Source organism: Panthera onca, chromosome B3, assembly GCF_046562875.1.
Source record: "Panthera onca isolate mPanOnc1 chromosome B3, mPanOnc1 haplotype 2, whole genome shotgun sequence".
In the NCBI taxonomy this organism is placed as follows: Eukaryota; Metazoa; Chordata; class Mammalia; order Carnivora; family Felidae; genus Panthera; species Panthera onca.
The window spans coordinates 26,748,361-26,770,933 of NC_138344.1; the positions used below are offsets into that span (position 1 = coordinate 26,748,361).

At 36.4% G+C, this 22,573-nt stretch overlaps 1 protein-coding gene across 3 annotated transcripts in view; it reads left to right on the top strand.

Annotated features, from left to right (window-relative positions):
* Positions 1 to 22,573, top strand: part of GABRG3 (gamma-aminobutyric acid type A receptor subunit gamma3) — a 736,855-nt gene that overhangs the window by 620,916 nt on the left and 93,366 nt on the right. For all 3 annotated transcript variants that reach the window (XM_078448932.1, XM_078448933.1, XM_060617920.3), the window contains exon 6: positions 15,391 to 15,528. In XM_078448932.1, coding sequence (XP_078305058.1) covers positions 15,391 to 15,528 — 138 coding nt within the window. The remainder of the gene's footprint in view (positions 1 to 15,390; positions 15,529 to 22,573) is intronic.

Here is a 22,573-nt window from a genome sequence, read left to right on the forward strand (position 1 = left end):
TGGCTTTGCACTTTAGAAACTCTTCAGGAAAATGAGGTAAAAAAGAGTAATAGGTCCTCTGCTGCTCATGAAAAGCTAGGTGTTTACATCACTCAACAAATTTCCGTATTCTGCCCTCCTCCTAGGGAGTGGGCTCAATTTTGACATCACCAAATCCACAAGCCCCTTCTCATAACTACAACTTGAAATTTGTTGCATCTGTATTAAAAATTTTTTTAACTTTTTTTTTTATTTTAGAGAGGAGGCAGAGGCAGAGAGAAGGAAAGAGAGAGAGAGAGAGAGAGAGAGAGAAAGAGAGAGAGAAAGAATCTTAAACACAGTCCACGCTCAGCATGGAGCCTGACGTGGGACTCCATCCCACAACTGTGAAATCATGGCCTGAGCCGAACTCAAGAGTTGGACATTCAACCAACTGAGACACCCAGGCACCCCATGTTGCATCTTTATTCAAATCACTCACATGCAGCCTGCTGTCAGTGTAAAAGGGACTAATTTCACTCATGCATTGGTGCTCCCAAACAGCTGTTGTAGGTATGAGCACTCAGTATTTATGGTACTCCCAAGATTTTTTTTAAATAACACCTTTATTGAGTTATATTTCATATACTACAAAATTCACCAATGTAAAGTATACATTTCAACAATGCTTGGTGTATTCGTAGAACTGCACAACTGTCATCACCACCTAACTTAAAATATTTTCCTCACCCCAAATGAAACTCTGCACCAATTAGGCAGTCACTCCATTCTCCTCCTGCCAGCCCTAAGCAACCATTAATGTATTTTCTGCCTTTCTAGTTTGCCCATTGTGGCCATTTCACATAAATACAATCATACAATATGTGGTTTTGTTTTTATATTAATCAGTTGGTACATATTGGGTTGTTTCCACTTTGTGGTTATTATGACTATTGCTGCTATGAACACTAGCATCCAGGTTTTGGTGTGAACATACCAACCTTGAAGCATATACCTTGGGCATATACCTTGAAGTGGCATATATGGTTGACATTTTGAGGAAATGCTAAACTGTTTTCCATAGAAATTGCACTATTTTACATTCCTACCAACAGTGTTTGAGGGTCCCAATTTTTCTGCATCCTCTTAAACGCTTGCTTTTTTCTCTTTTTTAATTGTATCCACCATTGTGCATGTGAAGCAGTATCTCATGTTAGTTTTGATTTTCATTTCCCTAATGACTAATGATATTGCACATCTTTTCATGTGCTTTTTGGTCACACTCATATCTTCCTTGAAAGAAAATCTATTCAAAACCATTGCCTGTTTTTTTTAATTAGACTATTTGTCTTTTTAATGTTGAGATGTAAAAGTTCTTATATATTTTGGACACAAGTCCCTCATCAGATGCATTATTTGCAAATATTTTCTCCCATTCTGTGCTAGTAGGCTTTTAAATTTTTATTTTTATTTAAAAAAATTTTAAGATATTAAAATTATACAACACAGCTAATAATTTAAAATTTATGAATGAGTAATTCTTTGTAAGTAGCTACATTTTTATAACTAGTGAGTAGGTGAAACTTTGGAAGACTTCGGAATCTACATACACGCATACTCCCAGACATACAGTACATGGGTGCCTCCCAGACTGCACCAAGCAAGGGTGATAAGAAGATGTGGTCCCATTCACTTAGTGGGTGGGATGCCAACCTCATATGGCCACACTAGCTCCTACACACTTCAACTGGACCCATTTTTCTTCCATTTGGTGGGAGTAAGGATCAATGACACTCTTCTGAGAATCACTAAAGAGAATAAGATATTACATCCAGGCCAGTGTTTTCACCTTTTTTAAAAGCTATGAAACCCTCAAAGTAATACAAAATATAAACATAGGCCCAAGGGTCTCTGGTTGACTATTAACTCCTCATAGACTGCTGTCTACCAAGGGAAACACAATTTGAAAACATTTACCTTGTACCAACTGATGCCCTAAAGCGCAACATGCATCCCATGGACAAACTGTGTTTATTTTTTAAAAAAAAGAAGAAAAAAAGAGTTAGTTGTAAACATTTAGAAGCCAGATTTTCTTTTTCAAAAGTAAATATTTCTGCTTTTTTTTTTTTTAACGGCCAAAATATTTTGTGACTCTGGGCAGTTTCACAAAGTAGGCACTGCTCTGGATAGGGCTGTGCTGCAGGTCTCTGTACCCCCTCATCCCAGTTCACCTCATGGCCTCCCTCATTTATCCTTCCTGCTCCTGAAAGCACTGAACTTGCAAATTCACCTCTAGATGGATCTTTCCAACCTTTCACAGCAAGCCCCCCTGTAAAATACATTTTCCATTCCAGATTCAGGACACATACACATATTGAAAATAACACAAAATAATATTTCTGGGGACTATATAAGATGCCATATGATATGCTTCTTTCTATTCTACTATATTTCATTAAAAAATCCTGGATATTATTTTGAAATCCAAAAACACTGTCTTAGATTACTGCATCATATTAAAAGAGATAAGGCCACCAAGAGATTGAGTGGCTTGTCTGCTGTCTATAAACAAGGTAAACAATGTGTTTAGACCAAGTAATAACTTACAAGCTTCAATTCAAGGACACTTATTTAATAATTAATAGTCACTGGATGCTGCTGGACTACACTGAGTTGAGAAATCTCTGAATGAAGAATTTTGAGGAAGAATCTGTCATTATGTTTAAACATAGAGTTTTGTGATCTGGCAGCAAACCATAGTAATGCTACAATATCCAGCAGCCCCTACAATATCCAGTAACCACTAATATATCCAATAGCTCTTATAATATTGCTTAATCTTTGTGGCCTCCTACCCTGACAGTAATAAATTTGTCATTGCCTGAAGTTCTGCAGCATTTTGTGGCATTTTCATTGAGAAAATAATATTTTTCCTAGCATCAGGAAAATTATAGTTATACTTGGGCACATCAACAACCATAGACAAAAAATTTATCACAATTGCCAAAATGGAATTTATGTTTTCTTTCATAGAAACAAAAATAAATTTAAAAGCAGCTTCTTACTGCATATTTTAAATCAGTCCTCTTTTCCCTCTAAACCTTTCTCAAAGTAGATCAAATGCAACAGACATGGAGCTACCACTTAACTCTCTTCGTTCAAAGCAAATACAACTTTTCCTTAGACAAAAGGCTGTGCAGAGTGTAATTCTTATATAAGGCTTTGCCTCTTGACCCATTTTAACCTAAGCTGAAGCACAGGAAGAAGAGGGACCCAGAGGGGTGTGCAAGAGAGGATCCTCCAAGATCAAACATGTTGACAGTTGTCATAGCTACTAATCATTGAACCCTCCCCCCAACCCTCCCTCCTTTAGCCACCTAAGACTGGAACACATAAAGGAGAGCCTTTGCACAGCCCAGAGAGGGAAAAACTTTTCAATGTAGTATTTTGAATGAGTTTTATTTTTGGCACTACAATAAAAACTAAAATCGACATTAATTTTGTAATTACCATGGCCTGGAACACTGCTAAGCACTTTATGTTATCTCTTAGGGCTGCTATTATAAAATTCTGTAAAATGGATGGCTTCAACAGCGAACATGTATTTCTCACAGTTCTGGAGGCTAGAAGTCCAAGATCAAAATGCTGTGAAATTCAGTGTCTACTGAGGGCCCTCTTCCTGATCTGCAGATCTGTCTACTGTGTCCCTATGTGTGGAAAAGAGAGATGTCTTTCTTGTGCCTCTTCTTATAAAGACACTAATCCCATGAAGAGAGCTTAAGCTTCATAACCTAGTTACCTTCCAAAGGTCTCACCTCCAGATCCCAACACATTGGGGATTAGAGCTTCAACATATAAATTTGGTGGGGTGCAAGAGACACATTCACTCCTTAACATGGAATTATGTGCAGTTTTCAGTACTACTACACTATTAAAGGTAGGCATCCTATCCACATTCTTCACATTTCACAAATTAGGAGCCTAAAACCTGGGAAGTGTCTCACTTAATGGGATCAAAGTCTTAAAGCACATATATGGCAGACTCTGAATCCAGTGTGTAGGATCGCTGGTACTGTTTTTGGACTGCTCATATATTTTTATTTTGATAACCCTCTTAGACTTCTAATAGCTATTTTATTGTCTAAAGATAAGCTTTAGTTTGCAACTTGCATGAACATTTTCTCGGCCTTTCTATTTTTTAATAGAGAAAAAGAGTACAGTGAAACCCCATGTGCTAGTTACCCAACATCAACATTTTGCTCTTTTGGTTTAGGGTATCTGTCTCATATTTTTTAAAGAATACCTTAAGTAAATGTTAGCCAACATACGGATTCTCCAATAAACACTTCCTCTAACAGATATGCACCTCTGCTAATCCAGTGTCATTATCACAAAGTTAATAGTGATTCTTTAATATCATATAACACTCAATCAATCCATGGCCAGTTTCTCCAGGTGTCTTTTTTACAGTCATTTCAAATCAGTATCAGTTAAGGTCTACACATTGCATTTGATTGATATTTCTCTCAAGTTTATTTTAGTCAGTACAAGCTTCCTTTATTTATTTGGGCAGAAATGAGGCCATCTTGCCTGCCAACTTCCACACATCCTAGATTTAGTTGGCTATATTTTCATGGTGTCATGTATTCCCCACATTTCTTACAACTAGTAGTTAGCTCTAGACCTTTAGTGAGCTTTTAGGTTCAACTCTTTTGAAGAGTACTTCATAGGCCGTCCTGTGTAATTCTGATTACATCATGGCAGAAGTAACATGTCTGCTTGACCTTCTTTAGTGATGCTGAGACAGACTCCCAGATCCATCAGAGGCTACAGAGGAGTATATTTTAATTATGCCATTTTTTTCCTGCATTTGTTAGCTGTGGTTTGTCTGTAAAAATGAACTTTACCTAATTGGTATTTATTTAGCTAAAATTCAGTCCTTTGAAAGCACCTGGAAAAATTCATATTGCCATTTATTTATCAATTTTCAGTACAATTTGTTGGTGCCCAACAGCTTCTAGTCCTTTCTCTTATTTGGAGTGAAGTTTGGCATTTTTATCAACTTATGGTCCATTTTTAATGTTAACTAGTTATTCATAGATTTTACTATTGGATTTTTGGCCTAATTTTTTCTCATTTTTATATGTCATTCTTTATTAGTATAATAAATCCTTTTTATGTGATATATTAACCATATTTTCTCAAGTTGTTATTTGTCATGTTTACTTTCCTTAAAGCATAGTTTTTGTTATGTTAAATCATTTTTTTCATGTTGCCAATTTTATAAATACATTTTTAATTGCTCTTGGATTTTGAGTCATTGTTAGGAAATTTTTTATTAACCCAAAGTTGTAAAGGAATTCATTCATATCTCTATTCTAGTATTTTTGTGGGTTTTTTAGATCTCTGATCCTCTTGGAATTTATTATGGAGGATGGTATAAAATGCATCTAAATTTATACTTTTCTCATATGGCTTCCACAGATCATAAACTCCTACTTCCTCCTATTAATTTAAGTTGTTGTCTTTATCATATACTAATTCCAGGAGAATCTCAACTATCTTGTTCCCTTGGTCTGTTATATGCTAAAGAAAAATTGAGTTTGGTGTAGTCTTTGTAACATTTTATAAACATAAATTTTTATTATTTAATAATATTTAATAATCTAAGAAAAACTGGTTCCCTTCATTGCATTTCTCCTGGTATTTTTTTTAGTTTTTTAAAGTTTATTTTATTATTTTTGAGACAGAGAGACACAGAGCGTGACCAGGGGAGGGGCAGAGAGTGAGAAGGAAACACAGAATCTGAAACAGGCTCCAGGCTCTGATTTTCAGCACAGAGCCCAATGCGGGACTCAAACCCACAAACTGTGAGATCATGACCTGAGCCAAAGTCGGACACTTAACCGACTGAGCTACCCAGGCACCCATGGGTAAGGTAATTCCTAATTATTATTCTAAGTAATATTGATAGATAACCAACTTGTCTGGAAACAGAAAAGAAAGAAAAAAAGCTAATGACTTTCTTGAGATTACTTCAAATGAACATATTTAACTTGGGTAAATCAACACCTTTATGTTTTTGAGTCCCCCTAGTCAGGAATATGGCGTGTCTTTTATTTATTCAGTTTACTTTTGGCTCAGTAGTAACTTATGGACTGCTTCTTATAGAATTTGTGAGTTTTTGTTAAGTTATACTTAGCTATTTATGATATTTAAAAAATTATTTATGGTAGTTTATCCATTGATTCTTCTGTGTCTTCTAGATGCAAAACCATATTTTTCTTTCTAATTTGTATGCTTCTTATTTTATTTATTTATTTTTCTAGAACTATTTTGGTTAATGTATCCAAAATAATGGCAAGTGATAGTGAAGATAACGGACATTTACTTGTTTTAAAAAGAAAAGGAAAGTCTCTAGTGTTTTCTTTGTAATTAAGTTATTGGTTTCTAGTAACACACACACAGTATACATATATATATATATATATATATATATATATATATCTGTATATACTAATGTATATATACTTATACAGGTATATATGAAATATCATTTAAGCTCTCCTTTATTGAATATTTTTAACACAAATGTATGCTACGTTTTATCAAATGTCTTTGCCTTCTATGAAGATGAACATCAGATGGATTATGCTCACGAATTTCCACTCTTTCCTTCCTATTAATCTCATTAGGTCATAATGTGTTTAATATGCTGATTGAGACTGTTTACTAACAATTCATTTGAAGTTTTGCATCAATATTTGTAAGTGAGATTTGCTTTTCTTGTGCATCCATTATCAGGCTGCATATCATTGTTATACTTACTATATAAAAATAATTAGGATGTTTTCCTTCATTTTCTACTCTCTGGACTGGTTTGAGTAGCACCGACAGTATCTGATTGTTAAAGGTGTCATAGGACTCCCTGTATGTCCACCTGTCTGATGCTTTCTCACACAAGCACTCTTTCTACAATCTTCCATTTTTCTCCTATGGTAACTAAATTGTTTTGGAGGAAATTTTGACACTACTGAAAAGGAGAAAAATACTCATATTTTTGAAAATTATAACTTGTAGGGTGAAACTTTTACAGAGAAAAATGCTATCAAATTGTGAAATATTGTTGTTTGTTAAGTTTGTGCTAGAAGGAACTATAACCTTCATGACAAACTTGACCATCCACTGAAGTTATAAATGTCTGGTCCATGAATCATTGATATTTTTTTTTCATATGTGAAGTATTCAATATAATAAGGTGATTAAAAAGATTTTTAAAATCAAAAGCCTACTTTTATATACTTCAATATAAAGTAAGATAAAAGAAATAATTTTATGTTTTCACCATGAACAGATAAAGCAAGTCAAGTGAGAAACAAATGAGATTGTTCACATTTGGTTTCCTGAGGAATATATGGTTATGGTTAGAATTTTTATTTCTGTAAGATATTATAGTAACTATGATACTCAAACTTATAATGTAAGTATTAGGCTAGATCTCATGATGTATGTGAAAGAACTGATGGTTAAAAACAAAATATCTTTGTTTTAATGAAACAACAAAGCAACAATTAACAGAAAAAGCATGTCAAGATTAAAATCTGTCTTCTTTGTCTTACTTAGCTTTTTCTTAATATTGTTTTCTAGCTTCAAAAATTAGAAAATACTTTGTTTTATGGGATCCAAACAGAGGGTCTCCTTCCTGGGAGCCAGGGACTGAGACTGAAGAGCAGGCATATTCACTATGGTCATGGCTTTTAATGTAAGATTCAGTAGTATCACTACAACATGGGGCCAGCTGGACAGATTGGCAGGATTAGTAATTAACTTTGTTGGTATGAAAATTTTATTTTCGTAACCATAAGGCATGTTTCTCTTTTAAACATTTCTATCAAATAGTATTAGTTAATATATATGTACAGAAGTAAGACACACACACACAAACATGTACATATACACGTACACACACACAGAACTGACATTCAAGTAGAAGGATCCTGCTCAAAATAATTTCAGAATAATTAATAAAAATGTAATAATAAAACTACAAAATAATTATAATTAAATTTGGAAACAGTTATCTGAACATTTTTTTAAGGAAGGACTACTTAAGCCTCAATAAAAAGGTAAATATAGAAATGATGGATGAGGGGTGCCTGGGTGGCTCAGTCAGTTAACCATCTGACTCTTGAATTCTGCTCAGGTCATGATCTCACAGTTTGTGGTTTTGAACCCTGTGTCTGGCTCTGTGCTGATGGCATAGAGCCTGCTTGGAAGTCTCTCTCTCTCCATCTCTCTCTCTCTCTCTCTCTCTCTCTCTCTGCCTCTTTCTTTCTCTCTCAAAATTGATTTTTAAAAAAGAAACGATTGATGAATTTGCTAATATGAAGTTGTTGAGGTTCAGTATGTCACACATAACAAAAATACCAAGAAGGAGGAAACAAATGGGAATGGAAGGACTTCTCTAAATGATTCAAAATTATCCAAAAACAAAAGTTTCTATGTCCCTCTCAGGACTTTGGACCCCTACAAGTAAGGTCCCATGGCTCTTAGAACATTGACTGGCACATAATTACAGTTATATGTGACAGCAATATTATGATGATTGTGATGCTGATGATGGTCATGGTGGTGGTGGTGGCAGTATTGGCAAAGGTGATGATCACTGTGGTGAAGATAATGATGACCATGACCATGATTGTGATGATATTGATGATGATGATGTGTAGGAAAAGGAGGCATAGAAAAGAATTCAGTGGCTAAGTAAGACACTAGAATTTTTCTTCCACTTTACCTTCTCTATAAAATCCCAACTACCATTGTTATTTCAAGTGATTGCATACATCTTCAGAAGACTATGGTTAATTTAAATGTAAATATGTTTTACAGAAAATGTTACATATAAATTTATCAACACATTAGTATTGATTATTTGTCAAAGGGAGGATACAACAGGAGACCTTCTGAATTAGAAATAAGAATGAAAGTTGTAAAAGAAGTCAGGTAGAATGGAGTTGAAAGAAGTCTATACAAGAAGTTGTATAGACCTAGGTTTGTTTTGCAGCTCATCAAAGGTGATCTGTGTGGCACTGGGTAAGTTATTTAATATTTACAATGTTCAGATAAGTCCAGAAGAGGATTAAGATTAAATGGAAAATATAGGTAAAAATCCTATTGAGCCTATTGGTGTACAATGAATAAAATCCATCATTTGTTGCTTTATTATTGTTATAATTATGGCATGGAAGATAAACTTTGGAATGGTGGAGTAAGCATCTCAGTGACCACTTCCCCATAAAAATCAGTGAAAATACTAGCAAAGCAACTAAAATTTCAAAACAGTATAAATAACTAAAGTCACAAATTGTCTATCCAAGAGAAACTTTTGAATCTCAGAAATAATAGAGCCTATGCATGTAAGCTTTGGGTTATCCCCTTTCTCTCTGCCTTCTTGAAGACTCATTGGCATGGTAGTTATGAAAGATGTGCAGGCTCACGATGAATGGACAAGATGGACCTCTTTGGGTACTCAGTTAAGAATTTTATCCCAAAAGCAAAGTCAATATTTTGTCAAAACTAGCAGTATTCTAGCAAAATGAAAAATTTCATTCCCTAGGTATTGTGGCCATTTGATTTGACTCAGAGCTCAGCTCAGCTTTAAAAAAAAAAATCAATTTAAGATTCAGTATCACTAAAGCATCATAGAAAAAAATTGGAAATCTTCTGACAATGTTATATCTGCCTAAGTTTGTGATATTAATTAGTGCAAACAAAAGACCAGGCCAAAAAAAAAAATTAAAGCAAGACCTGTACTACAAGGAACTTTGAAGAGCTCCAGCAAATTCCTGAAGATCTATAAGAATGTTGTGTATCTGTGCAGGGCTGTGTGCATGCCCAGGAAACACCTAGGAATAGAGAAGGCCCTGTCACTAACCTCTGGCTTTGAGGAACTGTGTAAGCAGAAAATTAAAGCTAAGGCTGTCCTGTAAACTGTTTAAAGTTTAAAGTTATGCCATCACACACAGATCTCCTTAGCAGAATTAGGAAGAAATACAGGCAAGACATTTAAGGAAACTTTCTCACTGATCACTGGCTGACCACTAAATTATAATAAACCAAAAGTGAAGTTTAGGAGAGACCAGGCTTAAAAACAAAAACAAGAGCATAAAATCAACAACAAAAATTTAAAGAACTCAGTGGCTACACAGTGTGGAGAATACAGATTTACAAATTAGTTTAGAAGAGTCACTAAGGAAATTAACAAGAAGAAAAACAAGCATGAAACCAAAAAACCCAGGAACGGCAACCACCCCTTAAGTGAAAAGAGGATTCTGATACTGGAATTGTTATAATACATTATCTAAAATGTCCAGTTTCCAATGAAAAATTACAAAACCTGCAAAGAAATAGGAAAGCATACCAATACACAGGAATAAAAGCTGTCAATAGAAATAATCTTTGAAGAATCCCAGATGTTGGATGTAATAGACGCGAACTTTAAGTCAGCTTTTCTACATGCATTCAAGGAACTAAAGTAAACTATGTCCGATGAATTAAGGGCAAGGAGAGTATGATAATTAAGTCTCACTAAATGAAGAATATCTGTAAAATGGTAGAAACTATTAAAAATAAATCAATTCCAATTCTGGAGTTGAATAGTACAATGACTGAAAGAAAAAATTCACTAGCCAGCTACAAATTACAGATTTGAGCAGTCAGAAGAAAATAGCAGCAGACTTGAAGATAGGCCAGTAAAGATTATCTAGTAAGAGGAACAAAATGAAGACCGAGTTGAGAAAAGTGTATAGAAACTCATACATCCATTGGCACATCGTGATAATTACCAATAAACATTTAATGAAAGTCTCAAAGGAGAAGAGCAGAGAAATAGGGCCAAAATTATTTGAAAAGCTAGCAACCTAAAGAAGCTCAACAAATTATAAGCAACTCAAAGAGATACGTACCTTTCCACATCAGAGTCAAACTGACAATTTCTCAATAGAAACCAAGGAGGCCAGAAGATGATTAGAAAATTTCCTTCAAAATGTTGAAGGTAAAAGACTGTCAACCAATAATTCTAGAACTAGCAAAACTCTTCTTCAAAAATGCAGGAGAATCAAAAGATAATCCACAGCATACTAGAAAATATTTGTAAAACATATGTCTAATAAAAGATTTGACCCAAATTATATAGATAATTCTTAAGACTCAACAATATGAAAACAAATAACCCAATTTAAAAATGAGCCAAAAATCTAAATACCTCACCAAAGAAGACATATATATGGCCAATAAAATCATGAAAAGATGTTCAATATCATCAGTCATTAGGGAAGTGAAAATTAAACAGCCATGTACACTTCACACCCACTGTGATTATTATAATTAGAAAGACAGATATTGGCAAATTTTGGAAAGACTATGGAGAAGTTGGAGCCCTCATATATTGCTGGTAGGATTTTAAGGTATTGCCTTGAAAAACAGTTTGGCAGTTTCCCCAAAACATTAAATATAGAGGCACTTGGGTGTCTTGGTTGGTTAAGCATTTAACTCTTGATTTCAGCTCAGGTCATGATCTCATGATTCATGAGATGGAGCCCAACTTTAGGCTCTGTGCTAACATTGGGAGCCTACTTGGGATTCTTTCTCTCTCTCTCTCTCTCTGTTCCTCCCCTGTTCTCTGTTCATGTTCATGGTATCTCTCTCTCTCTCTCTCTCTCTCTCTCTCTCGAAATAAATAAATAAACTTAAAACAATTTAGTGTTTATTCATTTTTGAAAGAGAGAGAGAGACAGAGAGATTGCAAGCAAGGGAGGAACAGAGAGGGGGACACAGAATCTGAAGCAGGCTTCAGCCTCTGAGCTGTCAGCACAGAGGCTGAACTGTTAGCACAGAGCCCAATGTGGGGCCCAAGGTGGTCTCAAGCTCACACACTGTGAGAACATGACCTGAACCAAAGTCGGACACTTAACTGACTGAGCCACCCAGGCACCCCAATAAATAAACTTAAAAAAATGTTAAATATAGTTACTCTATCACTCAACAATTCCACTCCTATTCATGAACCCAAAGTAAATTGAAAACAAGCAGCACAAAATCTCATACATAGGTGTTTATAACTCTTGAATAATTAGGTGGGTAATACTGCCATTTGCTTAGGTAGAAAAATGGAAAAGAAGCAAGTTTAGGTTAAGGGAAGGGAAACTTGTCTTTGGAAGAAGTTAAACATGTAGTGCTTTTAGATATCTTATGAGAAGCAGGGAGCTGGATATCTGATTCTTGAGACGTAGAAAAATGTCAAGACTAAGGCATTGACATAGGAGTCATCAGCCTAAATATGGTACTTAACATAATGGAGCAGAAAAATATTACCTAGAGAGGATACGTTCTCCAAAAGTAAAAAAAAAAAAAAAAAAAAAAGGAAGAAGTCCAGGCCAAACCCTGAGGCACGCCAACTTTCAGACATCAGAGAGGAGAAACCAGCAAAGGAGTCAGAAAAGGAACATCCAGTGAAGTGGATGAAACAACATAAGGCAAGGGAATATAATTTCAAGAAGAAGGAGTTAATTCTATTGAACGTTGCTGAGATCAAGTAAGTTACAGAAGGAGAACCTGGACACTGGATTTGGCAATATGTTGACCAGTCACAGGAGAGTATCAGATGTGGAGTAATGGAATGTATTGAAGAGTGAACAGGAGGTGATTTATCAGAGACAATGATGATAAGCAAATCTTTCAAGAAGGTTTGCCTTGAAGACAAGCAGAGAAATAGGACAATAGCAGCAAAATTTTTATTTTGGTTACTGTACACCATGCTGAGGCTTCCTAGTGACCAAAATGCTTTAAGTACCCCTCACCTTGACTAAACTTCACGCAGCCCTTTTCCTGATAGGCTCCTAGCCTCCATTCTTTGACAGCATTTACTTTAAAAGAAAAAAATTGTGGGGCACCTGGGTGGCTCAGTTGGTTGGGCGTCTGACTTAGGCTCAGGTCATGATTTCACGGTCTGTGAGTTCCAGCCCTGCGTCGGGCTTTGTGCTGACAGCTCAGAGCCTGGAGCCTGTTTCTGATTCTGTGTCTCCCTCTCTCTCTGCCCCTCCCCCACTCATGCTGTGTGTGTGTCTCTCTCTGTCAAAAATAAATAAACATTTAAAAATATTTTTAATAAAAAAAGAAAAAAATTGTAGCTATAAGTTCTTTCTCTGACCCTTTAAGATGTAAGTCTTTTTAAAGGGATCTTGTTAGTTTCATAATAGAAATTGTCTTTCTCAAGGATCTGGGAACCATCTCTTTAAAATATATTCAAGAAAGATAGTATCCCAATCTCCTAGTTTCTGTAGGAAGGTAATAGCCTAACTTCAGCAGGGCTTTGCTCCAAGTTGCATAACTACCTCTCATCATAAAGATATGTGAAGTTTATTAGCGCACACTGGTGGTCTATGACCTCTTCCTAACATTCTCTAATTGCTTTTCACTTGCTCACCTTAGCTTTAAAAAACCCTATTGTTCTTTATTTTGATGGAGCTTCATTTTCGTATTACAATAGTCTTGAATAAATTATTTAAAAAATGTCAAATGTTCATCACAGCATTATTCATAAGATTGTAGAAGTGGATTCAAGCAAACTACCTATCGATTGACAAATGGATAAGCAAAATATGGTATATTCATGTGGTAGGATATTATTGGGTGATAAATAAGGGTGAAAACCTCACAGGGACTACAATATGAGTGAACCTTGAACACATTACACTAACTGAAGGAGGTCATTTTAAAAGATAACATGTTGTATGATTTCATTTATATGAAATGTCCAAAACAGGCAAATCTATAGACAGAAAATACATTAGTGGATGCCAAGGACTGGATGAGACAAGTGATGTTAGTGATGTGTGCAAGGGGAATGGGAAGTGACTGCTAGTGAATCTGAGGTTTCATTTTGTGGTGATGAAAATATTCTAAAATTACATTATGAAAATAGTTCCACCACTCTGAGAATATACTAAAAACCACTGAACTGTACATGTTTTATGTATGCAAATTGCACCTCAATAAAGCTGTTTAATAAAACAAGTTAAAAAGAAATAATTGTAGCATAAAGTCCTTTATGACAGTCTGATAGGAAGATAAAGCAAGCAGGACAGTGGCTAATGGCCAAGTAAAATGTTTGTTTACTTCATAGAAATGTCTGGAGCTGAGTCTCAGTGCCTTGATATCAACATTGTCAAGTTAAAGGAGAGCAATTATCCCAGAATTGGTGACAATAATTTCACAGAACAATACACAATCAGAAAGAAGGGGGCATACCTGTGATCTATTTTAGTCTTTTAATGAGGGACCCAAGTTAACAATGATGGGCAGAAGGGAAAATACCAAGAATGCATACTGTCTTTAAGGGTTTTGCAAACTGATCTTTGCAATATTTAATTAGAAATTTTCAATCACTTTATTAATATGCTTATATTAGTATGTGTGCACCAGTATGGTGCTTTTTTATATTCAAGATGCTAGTGCATACATTTCCTACTACCACAGACAGTCATGCTAGCAGTGTCTATGTGAATCAGTGAAGGGCTAATAATACCAATGCTGTCATGTGTTGGGCAACAACATAGGATATAGGCCTGCTCTTAGGTGAGGCATGCCCTATGGGGAAACCTTGTTATATAGCCTGGAGACAGGACAGTACTCCAAAAACTAAGTGTTTTCCAAGTGCTGTTCAGAAGTGGGGATCGAGGAGTTGAGAAGCAATAATTGGGGCAAACTCTTGCTTGGACCAGGGACCCCACAGGACCCTGGTAACAGCACCTGTCCATGACACCTGGCTCTGAGCAGGTTGCCACACTAGGTTTAAGGCAGCAGAAACACACTAGCATCTTGTTTCCTGGAGAATTTAATAAGGTGAGCATTGGTCTCTAATAAAAGTCAAAGCAGGACTGAGAGTCAGTTAACCTCTGGAATCCTGGCATGATTGCCTTATTAAATTTGTTTTTCCTGAGATCTGAATGGACTGAGTTTTGGGGAGAGAGAAGGTGATGTAGGTCAGATAGTTAGATCTCAGAGTCTGGAAACTAGTGACACTCTGACTAGCATCTTCCCTCTTTGAAAGCTGACCACAGCTTATGGTGACTAAAAGGGGTTCTCCAAGCTTAAAGAAACAAAGACAGCCCCGTTATATGCTGGGTCCACACAGATGATGACCAGGCTTCTGGCTGTGAACATCTTGCTGATCATGAAGATCTGCAGCAGGAACTCTCTGAGTTTAATGGCCTTTACCCATTAATTTTTGAGTTTTAGTGCCTTTGAGTAAATTTTTGAGAGCAAATATGACCTAAAATTTTAACTTCTGTCAAATGATCAGAATTATAATTTTGACTATAATGTTTTATAAACCTATATCTTCAAGGGTAAACATTTGTTCTATATTTTCAGATGGCTACCCCAAAGAAGAAATGATTTACAGATGGAGAAAAAATTCAGTTGAGGCAGCTGATCAGAAATCCTGGCGGCTTTATCAGTTTGACTTTATGGGCCTCAGAAACACTACAGAAATTGTAACAACATCTGCAGGTAGGACTTAATTTAAGGAAGTATAACTTTCAAAAAAAAGACTGACTTTTCTTCCCTCATTCCTAAGGCTACATATAATCAGACTCTTAATGTAGAATTCCATCATGCATATGCTTTAACTACTTATATTAGGGCAATCATATACCTCAAGTGATATTTGAGGAAAAATAACCAATTCAAAAGTGAAAATATTTTTTAAAGTTTTAATTGGTATGGGAAAAGGATGATTAGAATGGTCTTTTTTAATCAAAAATTTTTAATTAAGGCTGTATTTGCATCATGTCCATAAGCTTAACTAGGATTCCAACTATTGACCATATTTATATAAACTGATTTTAGTAATGATGGGAGTACAACTTTCCACATACATAATAAAATATTATTGATAATCTCAACATGAAAGAAGCTGGTGTGAAATGCCCTTTGCATTTTAATTTCTGTTTTTTTGGTATCCTTTACTCTAAACTTTATTTTAAGCTTTGTATTTCTTTTCCAATATATTGAACAGAATAATAATCCACCAATTTGATTTCATTAAGTGACTCATATGCATATTAAGATGAAAAGAAGTGATTCATCTATTAATGTATTTGGATGTTTGGGGATTTTTGTTTTATGGGGGGTTTTGTTTGTTTGTTTTCAGTATTTACTTATGCCTATGGCCTACTATTTTGCAATTGATTTACTTTTTCCAGGGTGTGGGGTGCATATGGCTTTAAAGCCAGCTTTTCTACTGATCTTATTGTTAATGTGAATAGTTTATTGGCACTTAAAACTCCATAACAATTTTTTCACTGATGATTAAGATTAAGATATAAACTTTGATAATTAGAGGTAAATACCTTTAAAGGAGAGTCTGAATTCTTGATAGAATAGTAAAATATAGAACATTTCCACATTAAGAAAAGTATGAAAATCCCTGATTAACAGAGAAAATCAAAACTTCCCTACAGGTGTCATGGTGGTAAAGGTGAGAAATGGTATCTGTGTTTAAATATTAGACAATGATAAAGTTAAAAGAATAAAAGATCATAATTTATTTAAATAAGCTGTGGAAGCAGCAAGAAGGGAAATGTGTTGGAGAGACTTTTTCCCAATTATGAGTCACCTACATTAAGAATGTAATTCTGCTCCTTGAAAAGTTGAAATGTACTAGCAGACCTTTTGGGTATAAAGCGGCCCAAAGGAGGGTAACTAAATGAGAGAGTTGTCCTAGCATTTAAGTGCCAAATATCAATGCTGTTTTTCTTCTCTTGTTGTTCTCTGAAAGATGATGTTAAAGGATAGGAAATCCAAAGGCAACTAAAACACAACTGGCCCAGGAGTTTTGAAATCCACTGTTAAGAGAATATCAGCACAGGGAAGTAGCAAATAGAGGGGGCTGGGGAGTCAAGGTAATAGTCTGAGCAATTATGTGCTAGGTGTTACTGTTACCAGACAGAGAATTGGTTCCAAACTTAGGTTCAGCTACTTAATGCTCAAAAATCAATACTCAAGAGACAAGTGATTGTGCGAGAGGAAATGCTGCTTTATTCAGGAAACTTGTAACCTGGAAAAATGGTTGACAAACATCTCAAAGACCATCTTCCCCATCCAGGTGAAGCCAGAGAGTTTTAAAGGGGAAGGCATGGGAAAAGGGAGGGGTCTGTGTGTGGGAAAGCAGGTGCCCTGGCGGCTAGTCCTGTGTCCCCTGTGTCGACGTGACCCTGAACAGACTTGTTGGTATCAGTGGCAGCTGTTTTCAAATGTAGTGAGGACTTAAATTCTGGGAAAGTTTCATCCTTCACTCTTTAAGGTCAGGGGTCTGCAAATCTCAGGGAAAGTAAATTCTACTACATATTAAAGGGCTTAGGTCTGCAAAGAGTGCCTAACTTTGAAGTAAGTTAACCCTTAAGACCGGTTGGAGTGCTATCACATTACTGTGGGTTTAAACAAATATGGAAAACATTCACTGGCAGCAAGAAGATTTCAGTCTCACTAGAAAAACATGGTAGACATTAAAGGCTTATGAACAAACCAAGAATCTATACACCAGCATAACAAATAGACATTATATTAAGCTAAATTCTACGCAATGTTTAGGGCTGTCATTTATAAGAAATGACAGTTCCCCAGGAATTTTTTTTACTTGTTCCAGGAAGTCAATGAATGTATTGACATTGATAGATGGATGTTCTCTACCTGCTCTTCTCTGACTTCTGTTTTTATTTGAACTTCATATTATGTTGAATCTTATAAATCACCCCTTCCTTTAGAAAATAAGAACAAAATGTATTCTAAATAAATTAATCTATATTAAAAAAATTAAACTCACTTGCCTCTAATAAATCAGATGCTGTGTAATATGGGAGTGAGATGTAAATGATGAATTTTCATTCTTCATTTCTAAACGTCTCGTGGGCCCAAGGTGGTTGCCACACTCCAATGCTTATTGTAGCAGACCAGAATGCTCTATATCCTATTTCCCCAGTGGAAAATCCTGGAAAAGTTACTATGATCACTTTTACACACTCTCTCAGCTCCCTTTTCCCCCTTTTCTTGCATACAATCCAACCCTAGTGAAACTCAGCCCTCTACCCACTCCAAACCACACCCATGCAGCATTATGGAGGAAAAATAATAAATAAAAGCATGCTATTTTTCATCATTACTGTCTTTTGAAGTTGTTGGCCATGAATTTCAAGAGGGTTTTAAGGTTATCATATTACATTGTTCTCGGCGTTTCTCAATCTTTTATTCATTATCACTTCTCCTAAGGAGTCTTTTTATATATATTTTAACTACCTCCCTTAGAAATACCGATACTAATGATATGCTTGTATATATTTTCATGTATTATGGCCTTTTGGAGGACTACACATAGCAATATCAAAGACTGTCACCTGTCCCTCCAAAAAGAATTTCACTCCCACAGGAGTAATATCACCTCCATTAAAATTTACGCTGGAGTCTATTTATTCTTCCACTTTCTTGAATGGCCAGTTCCTATTTTGCTCTTTGTCCCAACCTCATTCTTTACTTTCCACTAATGATCTTGCTTTTCACTGTTCCTAGAATATTGAGGAATTCAGAGGATGTCCAACACCTTTGCCTACCTCTTGCAACCGCTCCCTCATAGTGCTGCAGATGAACTCCCATTGCTTACCTACATATGTACCAGGTCATCTTTCTTTTCCCCTATACAAGAGATTGCTCCAACACATCTCCTTCTCTCACACACTTTTTTTTTAGTTTCTGCTGGATCATTACTACCATCTACTTAAAAACAAGCTTTTATTTAAGTAACCTTTTTTAAAAAAATGGTTTACAGTGTGCAAAAAAAAATGACTGGTTTCCAGTCAGGTCTCCAGTGTGCAAAAAAATGACACACACAAACTGGGTAATTAAGAAGAAGATAATGAAGGGTAGAAACTATATACAATCTTGCTGGCAGGACTTATGACATATTTAAATAAGGCATTGTTGTAGGCAGAATAATGGCTCCCAAAGATGTCCATTTTCTAATCCCCAGAACCTGTGAATACATCATGTTACTTGACAAAGGAGACTTAAGGTGGCAGATGGAATTAAGGTTGGTGGTCCCCTGAACTTCAGACCGAGAGCTTATCCTGGATTATCTAGATGTGTTCAATATGAAAGAAGGAGGGATAAGAAGAGAGTCAGAAGACAATGTGACTGTGGAAGAAACTCAGAGAGGTACAATTTTGCTGGATTTGAAAATGGAGGAAGGGGCCATGAGCCAAGACAAGTGAGAGTTTCTAGAACCTGGAAAGAGCAAGAAAATGAATTCTAGAACCTCTAGAAGGGAACATGGCCCTACTGACATCTTAATTTTAGCCAAGCAAGACATATATCAGACTTCTGACCTGAAGAACTATAACATAAAAATGTTTTGTTGTTTCAAGCCACTAAGTTTGTGGTCATTGGTTACAACAGCAATAGGAAACTAATATAGACATATTGCAGTAATCTCTAGTTAGTGATATTGGGAAGCTATTACCACTTAGCTGAAGACGCAAGAAAGGGGAGTGGTTACTAGAATCTTGAGAAATAGTTGCAGTGAAAGGGCTGTATGGCAGCTAGTATCACTTTCAGCAGATAATCCAGCTGAACTGCAGCACTGAGGCAGGAAAGGATCCTAGGAATATTTGTCTTAACCTCCTTTACCTCATATTTTCTGTCCCTCCTCCCCAAGGGCTAGAAGCCAAAACTCACGGAAATTATATGGTGTGGTCCAGGCAGAAGCTTCCTGGGCATAAAGCAGGTGGAATAGAGTATAAGGTAGATATGAAGGGGAATATCTAGAATATGATTCCTCCACAAGCTACTGTCCTATTTGTGCCTGTTGCAGCAAACTCTTCTAAAGAGTCCTCTAGTCTCACCGACCCAGTACCTTCATGCCTGTCTCTGGAGCCCACCCCAGCCAGACTTTCCTCTTCACTCTTCCACCAACACTATTCTCAGCAAGGTCACCAGGGACCTCTAAAATGCTAAGCCTCCTTCTCTCTCTATGACTCCTCTTACCTCTTCCCTTAGTTTCCAGGACACACCTCTCTTAATTATCCTCCCCTTGATGTCTCTTCCTCCACATTTTGTGTTGGACCTCCATCTTCTCCACATTCTGTTTTTCTGGGAATGCCCAGGACTCCATTTTCTATCTATACTCACTCTTCTGAGTCTCATCCAGGTTTCTGTGGTGTGAACTCCAAAATTTACGTCTCCAGCTCCAGATCAAATATCTCATAAATTCCAGCCTCCTGGACCCAACTACATGTTCAAGATCTCCCCTGGGATGTCTCAGAGACCAGTCCCACTTAGCATGTCCCAAACTGATGCACACACAGGCAATTCTAACTATAGTTTTTCCCTACCAAGTGGTGACCTTTCATTTTCTCAGGCCTGAACTCCAGGATCATCCACTCTCCCTTTCTTTTATATATCAAATCCAAAATATCAGCATATGCTGTTGACTATATTTTCAAAATATTCTAAATATGATGGTTCCTACCAATTGCATTGCTACTATCCTGATCTGAGTCACCATCAACTATTTCCTGAATTAGAGCATTACCCTCCTTATTTATCCTCTTGATTATAGACTTGCCCACCTATGGTCCACAAGAAAGTGATATATCATTACTGAAGTCAACATTCCTCCACTAAAAACTGTTTCATGACTCCCCTTCTTTCTTAGAGCAAATGCCAGTCTTTATGATCGCCTACAAAGCCCTGTAAGATCTACCCCCTGATGTTCTGCCCCCAACGTCTCACCCAAGCACTCTCTCTGACTCCACTTCCATCATATCAAGCATGTTCTCACTATATGACTTTTGACAGACTGTTCTATGCCTAGATGCCTTTCATCAGGATTTCTGCATGACTAACTCCCCTATGTTCTATAAGTTTGTGCTCAAAAATCATCTTCTCATTGAATTCTACCCTATGAGCAATCTCTGCCTTCACTAGTTGATATAATCTATCATATAATTTATGTATTTATTAAGTTTATCTTTTTTGTTGTATTACATTAAGGGGTTATTGTCTATGTTGTTAGCTAATTATATGAAACATGTAGACTGTTCTTGGCTCCTAGTGATGTTCTCCTAAACGAAATAGAGAGGAAAATATTTGAGTCAAGGATATCAGTTAGGAGGTGGGTATGAGTCTAGGAAAGGTCATGAGTGTTATCAGAAAGAAGAGAAAATAAAGAAAAGGAAGTATTATATTTAAAAGACTTTCTGTCAATCAAATGGACAAGTCGAGTAAGTGATGTGTATATGGGATACGACGAATACCAAAAGCAAAGAAGAATGAAGTAAAACATATTGGAGCAATATGTGATCACATCACTACAATAGGATTGGACATGTGTTGAAGGGAATAATGAAACCAGCTCAGATATTCTAAATGAAAATTCTCATTAAGTTTCCTCAATGGCAGATATGACTCCAAATCTAGTAGGCTTATCTCTTACCTATGAAATGGGGGCTGAACAAGTTGATGCCCATTTTTCTGCAGTAGAATCATGCTTGAAGGGTGTCTATAACTAGTCACACCCAAAAGGTGATACCCATAAGAACAGATCTAGATCTGGGCACCTAGCCGGCTCAGTTGGTTAAGCATCTGTCTCTTGATATCAGCTCAGGTCATGGTCTTATTGTTGTGAGATGGAGCCCATGTTGGGTTCCACACTGACAGCACAGAGCCTGTTTAGGTTTCTCTCTCTCTCTCTCTCTCTCTCTCTCTCTCTCTCTCTTTCTTTCTTTCTCTTTCTGCCCTTTCCCCACTTGCACATGTGTGCATGTTCTCTCTCAAAATAAATGAATAAACTTGAAAAAAAAACAGGTCTAGATCAAATAGTTTTTGGAATAATGCCTGCCTGAGGTTGGATCCCTCCCTGATTGTCCTAGCCCATGGAGTTCTTTGCCAGAAGGGAATACAGCTGTTAGATTTCGCTTGCACTTCCAGGGAGATTCCTGGGATCTGACTTTGTGCAGTATCCATTCTGGCATCTGGCTGTAAGGCTTTGAGTAAAACATTTCCCCAAAGACCTATAGAGCAGTTTGGTAATTAGGCAATCTCAAATACAGCACAATGAGCTGGATGACTTTGACTATAATCATGCCAGCTAATATGGGGCATCTCGGTGTCTCAGTGGGTTAGGTGTCTGACTTTGGCTCAGGTCATGTTCTCACAGTTCAAGAGTTCAAGCCCCATGACAGTCTCTGTGCTGACAGTGCAGAGCCTGGATCCTGCTTTGAATTCTGTGTGTGTGTGTCTGTACCCCATCCCCCATCTTGTTCTCTCTCTCAAAAATAAATAAATAAACTTAAAAAAATAATGCCAGCTCATGTGTAATATTCCAGTTATTATTTTAAATGTTTTACATGCACTAACTCATCTAGATTTCACAATTCCCACACACTATTACTCTTGCCATAGAAGAGTGGGCTTCAAAGCATTCCAGTTCCACCAATAACTTGCTGTGGGCACACTACTTTATCTTGAAAAGCTTTGGGTTCTCTAGAACCCCAAACAACCCTTA